This window comes from Coregonus lavaretus (assembly GCF_964263955.1).
Source record: "Coregonus lavaretus genome assembly, chromosome: 22".
Classification (NCBI taxonomy): Eukaryota; Metazoa; Chordata; class Actinopteri; order Salmoniformes; family Salmonidae; genus Coregonus; species Coregonus lavaretus.
Window position 1 is genome coordinate 39,679,874 of NC_140009.1, and position 13,555 is coordinate 39,693,428.

At 43.6% G+C, this 13,555-nt stretch overlaps 1 protein-coding gene across 1 annotated transcript in view; it reads left to right on the forward strand.

Annotated features, from left to right (window-relative positions):
* LOC311149391 (forkhead box protein J3-like) overlaps positions 1 to 13,555 on the forward strand; it is a gene marked incomplete at both ends in the record, with an annotated part of 52,462 nt that overhangs the window by 11,731 nt on the left and 27,176 nt on the right. The window contains one exon of the mRNA XM_084186569.1: positions 11,473 to 11,556. Within this exon, the coding sequence (XP_084042695.1) occupies positions 11,473 to 11,556 (84 nt within the window). The remainder of the gene's footprint in view (positions 1 to 11,472; positions 11,557 to 13,555) is intronic.

The following is a 13,555-nucleotide window of genomic DNA, read 5'->3' on the forward strand; positions in this document are numbered from 1 at the left end:
AGTGGCAGCCAGAGCTGCTGAGAGATTTCCTAATACAAAAATCACTATGTCCACCCTGTTGCCATGTGGAGTTGTGCCCTTCCACACTATTCAGAGCAACAATGCTTAGCTCTCTAGAGGCTGTGCTTCCAGAGTGGACAGCATCTCGCTACTCCCCATGCTAATAAGACAACACCCCAATCAGAAGAGACCAACAGTCCAGCAAGACAGCTATGCAGAAGTGGCACGAAGAATACAGCACCCTGCTGCAGCTGAGCTAAACCAGAGAAGGCATCTGCTGTACATAATCTGCTAAAAAATCAATTTATTCCTTGTTTGTTATTATCAGAAATAGAATTATTAGAATTACAGCCTATTATCATTGAGTTCCGTTTTAGATAAGTTACCCAGGAAAGGGTTAAAGTTAGCTCATATATATATATATATATACACATACAGTGGGGAGAACAAGTATTTGATACACTGCCGATTTTGCAGGTTGTCCTACTTACAAAGCATGTAGAGGTCTGTAATTTTTATCATAGGTACACTTCAACTGTGAGAGACGGAATCTGAAACAAAAATCCAGAAAATCACATTGTATGATTTTTAAGTAATTCATTTGCATTTTATTGCATGACATAAGTATTTGATCACCTACCAACCAGTAAGAATTCCGGCTCTCACAGACCTGTTAGTTTTTCTTTAAGAAGCCCTCCTGTTCTCCACTCATTACCTGTATTAACTGCACCTGTTTGAACTCATTACCTGTATAAAAGACACCTGTCCACACACTCAATCAAACAGACTCCATCCTCTCCACAATGGCCAAGACCAGAGAGCTGTGTAAGGACATCAGGGATAAAATTGTAGACCTGCTCAAGGCTGGGATCGGCTACAGGACAATAGGCAAGCAGCTTGATGAGAAGGCAACAACTGTTGACGCAATTATTAGAAAATGGAAGAAGTTCAAGATGACGGTCAGTCACCCTCGGTCTGTGGCTCCATGCAAGATCTCACCTCGTGGGGCATCAATGATCATGACAAAGGTGAGGGATCAGCCCAGAACTACACGGCAGGACCTGGTCAATGACCTGATGAGAGCTGGGACCACAGTCTCAAAGAAAACCATTAGTAACACACTACGCCGTCATGGATTAAAATCCTGCAGCGCACGCAAGGTCCCCCTGCTCAAGCCAGCGCATGTCCAGGCCCGTCTGAAGTTTGCCAATGACCATCTGGATGATCCAGAGGAGGAATGGGAGAAGGGCATGTGGTCTGATGAGACAAAAATAGAGCTTTTTGGTCTAAACTCCACTCGCCGTGTTTGGAGGAAGTAGAAGGATGAGTACAACCCCAAGAACACCATCCCAACCGTGAAGCATGGAGGTGGAAACATCATTCTTTGGGGATGCTTTTCTGCAAAGGGGACAGGACGACTGTACCGTATTGAGGGGAGGATGGATGGGGCCATGTATCGCGAGATCTTGGCCAACAACCTCCTTCCCTCAGTAAGAGCATTGAAGATGGGTTGTGGCTGGGTCTTCCAGCATGACAACGACCCGAAACACACAGCCAGGGCAACTAAGGAGTGGCTCCGTAAGAGGCATCTCAAGATCCTGGAGTGGCCTAGCCAGTCTCCAGACCTGAACCCAATAGAAAATCTTTGGAGGGAACTGAAAGTCCGTATTGCCCAGCGACAGCCCCGAAACCTGAAGGATCTGGAGAAGGTCTGTATGGAGGAGTGGGCCAAAATCCCTGCTGCAGTGTGTGCAAATATATATATATACTGTATATAGCCTCAGAATCAAAGTTAATGAGATTAGTAATTTGCTAATTGAGACTGACACTCTTAAGCCTGTGTCAAACAAAGCAATTTGGACGCAATTTGTGTGACATCATCTTAAGCAACTTTGCTGACACACGAAGCAATTCAAACACAATTGCATGCAACATCCAATTCTGTCATACATCACATCATGGTTTCATCAAATAATATAAAATACCATTTTTATTCATCACATGCGCCGAATACAACTGGTATAGACTTTACAATGAAGTGCTTGCTTACGAACCTTTCCCAACGATGCAGAGTTTTAAAAAAGTATAATCCAAAATAAAATAGTAACTAGAGGAATAAATATAATACACAAGAATGGAGCTATATACAGGGAGTACCAGTACCAGATCAATGTGCAGAGGTTCTTGAGGTAGATATGTACATGAAGGCAGGATAAAGTGAATAGGTATCAGAATAGATAATAATAAGAGTAAAATAAAGAACAGAGTAGCAGCAGCAAATGATGAGTGTTAAAGTGTGTGTGTGCGTTTGTTGTGTCGGTATGTGTGTTGTGTGTGTGTGCATATGTAGTGTTTGAATGTGTGAGGGATTTGTGTGGGAGTGTAGTGTGAGTGTGTGTATATAAAGTCTAGTAAGTGTGTGTAGGGTCAGTGCAAGATAGTCAGTGCAGATAGTTCGAGTACAATTAATTGACTATTTAGCAGTCTGGCTATTTAGCAGTCTTATGGCTTGGGGGTAGAAGCTGTCTCGGAGCCTGTTGGTCCGAGAGCCGATGCTCTGGTATCGTTTGCCGGACAGTAGCAGAGTGAACAGTCTATGGCTTGTTTCCGGGCCTTCCTCTGACACCGCCTGATATAGAGGTCCTGGATGGCAGGGAGCTTGGCCCCATTGATGTACTGGGCTGTTTGCACCACCCTTTGTAGCGCTTTGCGGTCAAGTTGCCATACCAAGCGGTGATGCAGTCTATCAATATGTTCTCGATGGTGCAGCTGTATACATTTTTAAGGATCTGAGGGCCCATGCCAAATCGTTTCAGCCTCCTGAGGGGGAAGAGGCATTGCGGGTTTGTGTGGACCATATTAAGTCTTTAGTGATGTGGATGCCAAGGAACTTAAAGCTCTTGACTCGCTCCACAACAGCCACGTTGATGTGGATGGGGGCGTGCTCTCCCCTCTTTCTCTTATAGTCCACGATCAGCTCCTTGGTCTTACTGACGTTGAGGGAGAGGTGGTTATCCTGGCACCAAACTGCTAAGTCTCTTACCTCCTCCCTGTAGGCTGACTCATCACCTTCGGTAATCAGGCCTACCACCATCGTGTCGTCAGCAAACTTGATGATGTTGTTGGAGTTGTGCATGGCCACGCAGTCGCGGGTGAACAGGGAATACAGGAGGGGACTAAGCACACACCCCTGAGGGGCCCCCGTGTTTTGGGTCAGTGTGGCGTAGTTGTTGTTGCCTTACCTCACCACCTGAGGCCAACCCATCAGGAAGTCCAGGATCCAGTTGCAGAGGGAGGGGTTAAATCCCAGGGTCCCTAGCTTGGTGATGAGCTTGGAGGGGACTATGGTGTTGATCGCTGAGCTGTAGTCTATGAACAGCATTCTCACATAGTTATTTCCTCTATTGTCCAGGTGGGAGAGGGCAGTGTGAAGTGCAATTGAGATTGTGTCATCTGTGGAACTGTTGGGGCGGTATGCGAATTGGAGTGGGTCTAGGGTGTCTGGGATGATGGTGTTGATGTGTGTCATGACCAGCCTTTCAAAGCACTTCATAATTACAGATGTGTGCTACAGGGTTTTTAGTCAGGTTACCTTGGAGCTCTTGGTAAGAGGGACAATGGTGGTCAGCTTGAAACATTTTGGGATTACAGACTGGGACAAGGAGAGATTGAAAATATCTGTGAAGACACCTGCCAGCTGGTCTGTGCATGCTTTGAGAATGCGTCCTGGTATTCCGTCTGCCCCGGCAGCCTTGTGATTGTTAACCTGGTTAAATGTTTTGCTGACATTGGCCACAGAGAGCGAGATCACACAGTAATCCGGAAAAGCAGGAGCTTTCACGCAAGGCACAGTGTTATATTCCTCGAAGCAAGCATAAAATGTATTTAGCTCGTTTTGGAATTCTGCGTCGCTGGGCAACTCATGGCTGGCTTTCCCTTTGTAATCCGTAGGATTCCACCTTTCTCCTGTATTTCCCTTTTGCATGTTTGATGTCTCGTCGGAGGTTGTAGCGGGATTTCTTATATGCGTCCATGTCCGTGTCCCATTGTAAGCGCTAGCTCTAGTCTTTAGCCCAGCGCGGATATTGCCTGTAATCCAGGGTTTTTGGTTGGAATACGTTCTTAAAGTCACTGTGGGGACGACATCGTCTATGCACAATTTTTGGGGGGTGACACACAGAGCAACCCAGATGCAACTTTGTTGCACGCAACATAAATTGCGTTCAGAATGCTTTGTGTAACATCGGCTTTAGCAAGGAGTTACAGTCAGTGTCAGTATGGATAATTAACAATAAGCTAGTCTTAAATATATCTAAAACCAAAAGCATTGTATTTGGTTCAAAGCATTCTCTTAGACCTAAACCTCAACTGGAGTGCATAAAGGGTGTACAATTGAACAAGTTGAAGAAGCTTAACTCTTAGGAGTAACATTGGATGGTCAGTTATCATGGTTAAGTCATACTGACAAAGTTGTTGTGAAGATGGGGAGAGAGGCATGTCTGTTTATAAAAAGATGTTCAGCGTTTTTTACACAAAGATCAACTGTACTACTTGTTCAGTCACTGATCTTATCCCATCTTGATTACCGTCCGGTAATATGGTCAGGTGCAGCAAAGAAAGAACTAGCAAAGCTGCAGCTGGCTCAAAACCAAGCTGCACACCTTGCCCTTAACTGCACAAACAGAACTAACTTAGTTGCCCGGGAGGAAGGAAACCACTCAGGGATTTCACCATGAGGCCAATGGTGACTTTAAAACGGTTACAGAGGTTAATGGTTGTGATATGAGAAAACTGAGGATGGATCAACAACATTGTAGTTACTCCACAATACTAACTAAATGACAGAGTGAAAAGAACGAAGCCTGTACAGTATAAAAATATTCCAGAAAATGCATCCTGTTTGCAATAAGGCTCAAAAGTAAAACTGCAAAAAATGTGGCAAAGAAATTAACTTTATGTACTGAATACAAAGCGTTCTGTTTGGGGCAAATCCAACACAACACATCACTGAGTACCACTCTTCATATTTTCAAACATGGTGGTGGCTGCATCATGTTATGGGTATGCTTGTCTTGATAGACAGGAAACTGCTGAGTTTGAAAACCCTATCAGCATTGCAGTTTTTGACACACTCAAACCAGCACGCCTGGTACCTACTACCATACCCCGTTCAAAGGCAATCTTTTGTCTTGCCCATTCACCCTCTGAATAGCACACATACACAATCCATGTCTCAATTGTCTCAAGGCTTAAACATCCTTCTTTAACCTGTCTCCTCCCCTTCATCTACACTACCGGTCAAAAGTTTTAGAACACCTACTCATTCAAGGGTTTTTCTTTATTTTTACTATTTTCTACATTGTAGAATAATAGTGAAGATATCAAAACTATGAAATAACAAATATGGAATCATGTAGTAATCAAAAAAGTGTTAAACAAATCAAAATATATTTTATATTTGAAGTTCTTCAAATAGCCACCCTTTTTCTTGATGACTGCTTTGCACACTCTTGGCATTCTCTCAACCAGCTTCACCTGGAATGCATTTCCATCAGTCTTGAAGGAGTTCCCACATATGCTGAGCACTTGTTGGCTGCTTTTCCTTCACTCTGCGGTTCAACTCATCCCAAACCATCTCAATTTGGTTGAGGTCGGGGAATTGTGGAGGCCAGGTCATCTGATGCAGCACTCCATCACTCTCCTTCTTGGTAAAATAGCCCTTACACAGCCTGGAGGTGTGTTGGGTCATTGACCTGTTGAAAAACAAATGATAGTCCCACTAAGAATGCTGTGGTAGCCATGCTGGTTAAGTGTGCCTTGAATTCTAAATAAATCACAGAGCAAAGCACCCCCACACCATAACACCTCCTCCTCCATGCTTTACGGTGGGAAATACACATGCAGAGATCATCCGTTCACACACACCGCGTCTCACAAAGACACGGCGGTTGGAACCAAAAATCTCAAATTTGGACTCCAGACCAAAGGACAAATTTCCACCGGTCTAATGTCCATTGCTCATGTTTCTTGGCCCAAGCAAGTTTCTTCTTCTTATCGGTATCCTTTAGTAGTGGTTTCTTTGCAGCAATTAGACCATGAAGGCCTGATTCACACAGTCTCCTATGAACAGTTGATGTTGAGATGTGTCTGTTACTTGAACTCTGTGAAGCATTTATTTGGGCTGCAATTTCTGAGGCTGGTAACTCTAATGAACTTATCCTCTGCAGCAGAGGTAACTCTGGGTCTTCCATTCCTGTACCGGTCCTCATGAGAGCCAGTTTGTGAATACATCAAAACTATGAAATAACACATATGGAATCATGTAGTAACCAAATAAGTGTTAAACAAATCAAAATATATTTAATATTTGAGATTCTTCAAATAGCCACCCTTTGCCTTGATGCCAATTTGTAAGTCGCTCTGGATAAGAGCGTCTGCTAAATGACTTAAATGTAAATGTAAATGACAGTTAATTTGTGGAATTTCTTTCCTTCTTAACGTGTTTGAGCCAATCAGCCGTGTTGTGACAATGTAGGTATGCAGAAGATAGCCCTATGTGGTAAAAGACCAAGTATATATTTAGGCAAGAACAGCTCAAATAAGCAACGGGAAACGACATTCCATCATTACTTTAGGACATGAAGGTCAGTCAGTACAGAATATTTCAGGTTTCTTCAAAACAGTTGCAAAAACCATCAAGCGCTATGATGAAACTGGCTCACATGAGGACCGCCACAGGAATGGAAGACCCAGTTACAGTTTATTTATTTTATTTTACCTTTATTTAACTAGGCAAGTCATTTAAGAACAAATTCTTATTTACAATGACGGCCTACACCGGCCAAACCCGGAGGATGCTGGGCCAATTGTGCGCTGCCCTATGGGACTCCCAATCACGGCCGGTTGTGATACAGCCTGGAATCAAACCAAGGGGTCTGTAGTGACGCCTCAAGCACAGAGATGCAGTGCCTTAGACCGCTGCGCCACTCGGGAGCCCAACCTCTGCTGCAGAGGATAAGTTCATTAGAGTTACTAGCCTCAGAAATTGCAGCCCAAATAAATGCTTCACAGAGTTCAAGTAACAGACACATCTCAACATCAACTGTTCAGAGGGGACTGTGTGACTCAGGCCTTCATGGTCAAATTGCTGCAAAGAAACCACTACTAAAGGACACCAATAAGAAGAAGAGAACTGTTTGGGCCAAGAAACACGAGCAATGGACATTAGACCGGTGGAAATTTGTCCTTTGGTCTGGTGTCCAAATTTGAGATTTTTGGTTCCAACCGCCGTGTCTTTGTGAGACGCGGTGTGGGTAAACGAATGATCTCCGCATGTGTATTTCCCACCGTAAAGCATGGAGGAGGAGGTGTTATGGTGTGGGGGTGTTTTGCTGGTGACACTGTCTGTGATTTATTTAGAATTCAAGGCACACTTAACCAGCATGGCTACCACAGCATTCTGCAGCGATACACCATCCCATCTGGTTTGCGCTTGTGGGATCTCCTTCAAGACTGTTGGAATAGCATTCCAGGTGAAGCTGGTTGAGAGAATGCCAAGAGTGTGCAAAGCTGTCATCAAGGCAAAGGGTGGCTATTTGAAGAATCTCAAATATAAAACATATTTTGATTTGTTTAACACTTTTTTGGTTACTGCATAATTCCATATGTGTTATTTCATAGTTTTGTTGTCTACAATGTAAAAAATAGTAAAAGAAATAAAGGAAAACCCTTGAATGAGTTCGTAGGTTTGTCTAAACTTTTGACTGGTAGTGTGTAGTGTATTTCTGTATTTTATTTTCAATACATTTTCAAAAATTACTAAAAATATGTTTTCACTTATTAATTCAGGCTGTAACACAACAAAATGTGAATTAAGTCAAATTGTATGAATACTTTCTGAAGGCACCACCAGACATGCCACTATGAGTTTCTTCACGGTACCCAAACCAAAATCAGTTTTATTGTGTCGCTCTCAGTTATGTATAGAAGAGTGTTGGCCAGTAACCAAAAGGTAGCTGGTTCGAATCCCCGAACCGTGAAGGTGCAAAAATATGCCGTTCTGGCCTTGAGCAATGCAGTTAACCCCCCAACAACTGCTCCCCAGGCGCCGACGACATGGACGTTGATTAAGGCAGCCCCCGCGCCTCTCTGAATCAGAGGGGTTGGGTTAATTGCGGAAGACACATTTCGGTTGAATGCATTCATTTGTGCAACTGATTAGGTATACCCTTTCCATCTCATCGTGGAATGTTCTGCCACCAGAGGTTACTCAGGCAAAAAGCAAAAACAGATAAAATCGTCTTGTATCTCAGCACCTCTCCTCTTTCTAAAGATTTGATTTAACTGTCCTGTATATAAGAATATGAATATGTATATACTGTAGGAATAGTGTATAAATAATATTTTTGTTGTCTCTTGGTGTCTTTCCAGTATATGACTATTATTTTGTTTATAAATATTTTTTTGAATTTAATGTAATGTCTTATGTTCAAATAAAATCACATCAAATTTTATTTGTCACATACGCCGAATACAACAGGTATAGATCTTAGAGTGAAATTGTCACGATCGTTACTGGATGATGAAGCGGACCAAGGCGCAGCGTGATAAGCGTACATACTTTATTCAGTACTGACACACGAACAAAACAACAAATGAAACGTGAAGTCCTAGGTTATACACACAAACCTTAACGGAACAAGATCCCACAATGACTAGTGAAAACAGGCTGCCTAAGTATGGGTCCCAATCAGAGACAACGAGCTACAGCTGCCTCTGATTGGGAACCACCCTGGCCAACATAGATCTAAACGATCTAGAATGAAAACATAGAACAACTAAACATAGGAAAATCCACACCCTGGCTCAACATTTAAGAGTCCCCAGAGCCAGGGCGTGACAGTAATGCTTACTTACAAGCCCTTAACCAACAATGCAGTTTTAAGAAAGAATACCAAAACAAAAAAAAACACACACAAATACAATATAAAATAATACGAAATAAAAGTAACAAATAATTAAAGAGCAGCAGTAAAATTAACAATAGCGAGGCTATATACAGGGGGTACCGGTACCGAGTTAATGTGCGGGGGCACCGGTTAGTCGAGGTAATTGTGGGTAATATGTACATGTAGGTAGAGTTCTTAAAGTGACTATGCATAGATAATAAACAGAGTAGCAGCAGTGTAAAAGAGGGGTGGGGGGCAATGCAAATAGTCTGGGTAGCTATTTGATTAGATGTTCAGGAGTCTTATGGCTTGGGGGTAGAAGCTGTTTAGGTGTGCTAGGACCGTGTTAGTTTGTTGGTGATGTGGACACCAAGGAACTTGAAGCTCTCAACCTGCTCCACTACAGCCCCTTCTATGAGAATGGGGGCGTGCTTGGTCCTCTTCTTTTTCCTGTAGTCCACAATCATCTCTTTTGTCTTGATCATGTTGAGGGAGAGGTTGTTGTCCTGGCACCCCACGGCCAGGTCTCTGACCTCCTCCCTATAAGCTGTCTCGTCGTTGTCGGTGATCAGGCCTACCACTGTTTTGTCATTGGCAAACTTAATGATGGTGTTGGAGTCGTGCCTGGCCATGCAGTCATGAGTGAACAAGGGAGTACAGGAGGGGACTGAGCACGCACCCCTGAGGGGCCCCCGTGTTGAGGATCAGCGTGGCGGATGTGTTGTTACCTACCCTTACCACTTGGGGGGCGGCCCGTCAGGAAGTCCAGGATCCAGTTGCAGAGGGAGGTGTTTCGTCCCAGGGTCCTTAGCTTAGTGATGAGCTTTGAGTGATGTTGTTCTTGTCTATAATGGTTCTGTACTTTGTCTTGTATTTGTACATTTTATGTGGACACCCGGGAGAGTAGCTGCTGCATGTGCAGTAGCTAATGGGATCCTAATAAACTAAACTAAATCAACTCCTGGTCTTGGATCAGGGCAGTCCTGACCAGAGTTAGGCAAGCACACACCGGGGAGAAGAGGAGGAGGGGAAAGAGCGACAGTGGCCTGCTCAGGAGGCTCACCAACCTGGAGAGGTCCTTTGGCATGCTTGATGAAGCCCTTGACCGACTCAACTGCGAACAGCTCTAAGCACTGTACACTTTAACTGAAGAGTGCACACTGGACTGCAAACTTACTGGACACTTTTCCTAACATGGTATGGTGCTAGTGTGTCAATGCAAAAAAAAGTACTTTAACTACCCCCACTAGTACTTCTATGATTCAATGCCGTGTGGGTTTGTAGCAATAAATTAGTTCATTTTCATTTCATTTTCGTCATTTAGCTCTTATCCAGAGTGACTTGAGTATGTCTTCTGCTGCGTCATTTTCTCTAGTTTGAACTTATTTTTTACCATGAATTATGAAGTCCATGGATACGTGGTTGGAAAGGTGAAGTGCTGTGCCAGGAAAAGTGTGTTTGGTAGCAGAGGTTTCTATAGTCCTTGTTTGTGCTGTGTTTAAGAAATTGCTGATCCTTGTGAATGTATAAACATAACCAATTAGTGAAGTCCCATTTTTAAGTGAACATATTTCTTATTTTTTTTAAACGTGATATCTCACAAGTGTACTGTATCTGTACTCGTAATTACTGTGATCAGCCGAGTGCTGTGCTTTGAGTCTGAATTCCAGGCTACCATTCTTTATAGGTTTTAACAATTTGGTTTTCACCAGAGTGTTTCTCTTGGCCATAGGGATGTGAACCGTTGAAAAATGAATTGAGAGGAAATCAACTCAATAATTCAACTGGAATCCTCAGCCGAGGCCTGTAGTTTGACACGAAGAAAGGTTCTCACCTGATTAGCTCTACGTGGACCTGACCAGAGCCTTAACTCACATAACAAGTCAAACCAATCAATAAAACTGCAGGGGAGACCCAATGTGCAACATGAGGGTAGCCATACATTTCTCCTGTTTTACACTGTGAAGGAGAACCTCAGAGATATAACGATAGCTACAACATGTACTCACGTTATCAACTTGTTCTGTAGCCCACTTCCCTGGGTTGTGATACTGAGATAAAAAGGGAGTTAGAAAGAGAGAGGAGATTGGCAATGAGACGAGAGCGGAAAATCCATGTTTGTGTTCCTATATGAAATCTATTCTGTCAGGCACAGTGGGCCTCCTAGGAAGAGAACAAGGGAGAACAGAGGGAAGGATATAGGGGCACGTATGCTCTATATAGTGCATTACCTTTGGGCCCTATGGGCGATGGTCAAAAGTAGTGCGCTATGTAGGGAATAAGGCGCCATTTGGGAAACAGACAGTCATTGATTTACTCCACTTCTTATGTCTTGTTTAGAAAATCAATGATGTATTATTATGTAGCAGAGTGATTTTTGTGTGATGATACACCCAACATGATATTTGTATAACTGTTTACTACTTAATATCAAGTGGGTGGATTGTGAAGCAGGGCATCTTTTAAACAACTCATAGCATTTGTATGGCCCTAGTGTTAATATCTGGTTTGTTGTCATCTCCAGGGGTCCTACTGGGCTACAGACACCAACCCTAAAGAGGACACACTGCCCACCAGGCCAAAGAAGAGGCCACGCTCTGGAGAAAGGGTGAGTACTGGACTGGTGTCAAACCCAGATTTCAACACCTCCAACCTTTCCCAGCATGGGCCGACATACAATTTACACCGTTCCGATTAATGGTCACCCACGGCGTGCACAAATGTAGCGGTATAGCAGGCCGGGCAGCAAAATATCCCAGATTGACCGGGGGGTCGGCTAAAATATAGCATCAAATCACGGCCGGACTGCTCTGAACTATTATGTCATTGAGTATTGCATTCTTTGCTTAATTTTAAACGACTCATGATGCTGTCTCATTTCGGCCAACAGTCATCCCCTATCTTCTTTTTAGATGGTGACGTCATGCCATGAAAAATCACGTCTCTCCTACCCCTAAAGAATTAGCACTACACCACTGGTGTTCAGTGATCTGAGCGCCTGACTGAACACAGTGCTGCAGCTCACTGAGCATCGAGGAGCAGCAGGCCCATTCTCTCCCTACGCATATACCTCTGCCCTACTCATCACCACGGAAACAAAGCAGGCATGGAGCGGCAAAGTGCACAATCATCGCAGTCCAACGAAAAGAGGAAGAGGGGTGGGCAGAAGCAGAAGAGAGAGGGAGTGGGAGAAGGAGAGCATGGGAAAGAGGAAGAGCGGTTTAGGGAAGGGAGGAAGAGAGCGAGGGGGAGAGGGAAGGGAGAGCTAGCAGAAGAGAGCGAGAGAGGAAGAGTGAGAGAAAAGGAAAGGGGGGGGAGAGAGAGAGAGTATTCTAGGCTTCTGTTCCAGTTAATTACCACAGAAGGCCCTAGGCTGCCATTTAGACATACAGTATTTTCTTCTGGAATTATTTTTTTATCACAAACATGAATAAAAAATTTTTTGCATGCAAGCCCTTCAACCCTTTTATTACGCTTCGGTTGCATTGCTGGGCAGACTTTCAAGAGTAGTTACATTGGCACACAGGAATATAGTACTTTGCTTTACTCAGAAATATAGCTGTCTTTCACTGTCTAAAGAGAATGTGTATTCCGTATGTGTATTCTTATTGGTTTTCTCTAGACCTATTGGCCGCAGACAAAGCCTTTTAGTCTGGTTTCCAATTTAATACATGTATATATCCACAACATGCATGTCCTAGTCATCGTTTTAATAGAAGGTGACAAGTCTATAGTAACATGTTTTAGTCATCGTTTTAATAGAAGGTGACAAGTCTATAGTAACATGTCTTAGTCATCATTTTGGTATCCTGAGTGGCGCAGTGGTCTAAGGCACTGCATCGCAGTGCTAGCTGTGCCACTAGAGATCCTGGTTCGAATCCAGGCTCTGTCGTAGCCGGCCGCGACCGGGAGACCCATGGGGCGGCGCACAATTGGCCCAGCGTCGTCCAGGGTAGGGGAGGGAATGGCTGGCAGGGATGTAGCTCAGTTGGTAGAGCATGGCATTTGCAACGCCAGGGTTGTGGGTTCAATTCCAGTATAAAAAATAAAAATGTATGCACTCACTAACTGTAAGTCGCTCTGGATAAGAGCGTCTGCTAAATGACTAAAATGTAAATGTAAAAATTTTAATAGAAGTTGACAAGTCTATAGTAACGTGGGCTCCCAAGTGGCGCAGCGGACTAAGGCACTGCATCTCAGTGCTTGAGGCGTCACTAAAGACCCCCTGGTTCGATTCCAGGCTGTATCACCACCGGCCGTGATTGGGAGTCCCATAGGGCGGCGCACAATTGGCCCAGCGTCGTCCGGGTTTGACCGTCATTGTAAATAAGAATTTGTTCTTAACTGACTTGTCTAGTTAAATAAAGGTAAAATAAATAAATAAATGTCCTAGTCATTGTTTTAATAAGGTGACAAGTCTACAGTAACATGTCCTAGTCATCGTTTTAATAAGGTGACAAGTCTACAGTAACATGTCCTAGTCATTGTTTTAATAAGGTGACAAGTCTAACTGTTCTTCTGGTGTATTCAAAGTGTTAAAACCGACAGCTAGTCAAAAGTTGTTGGGGGAGAGGCACCAACTGCCATCCTCTCTTGTAAGTGTACAG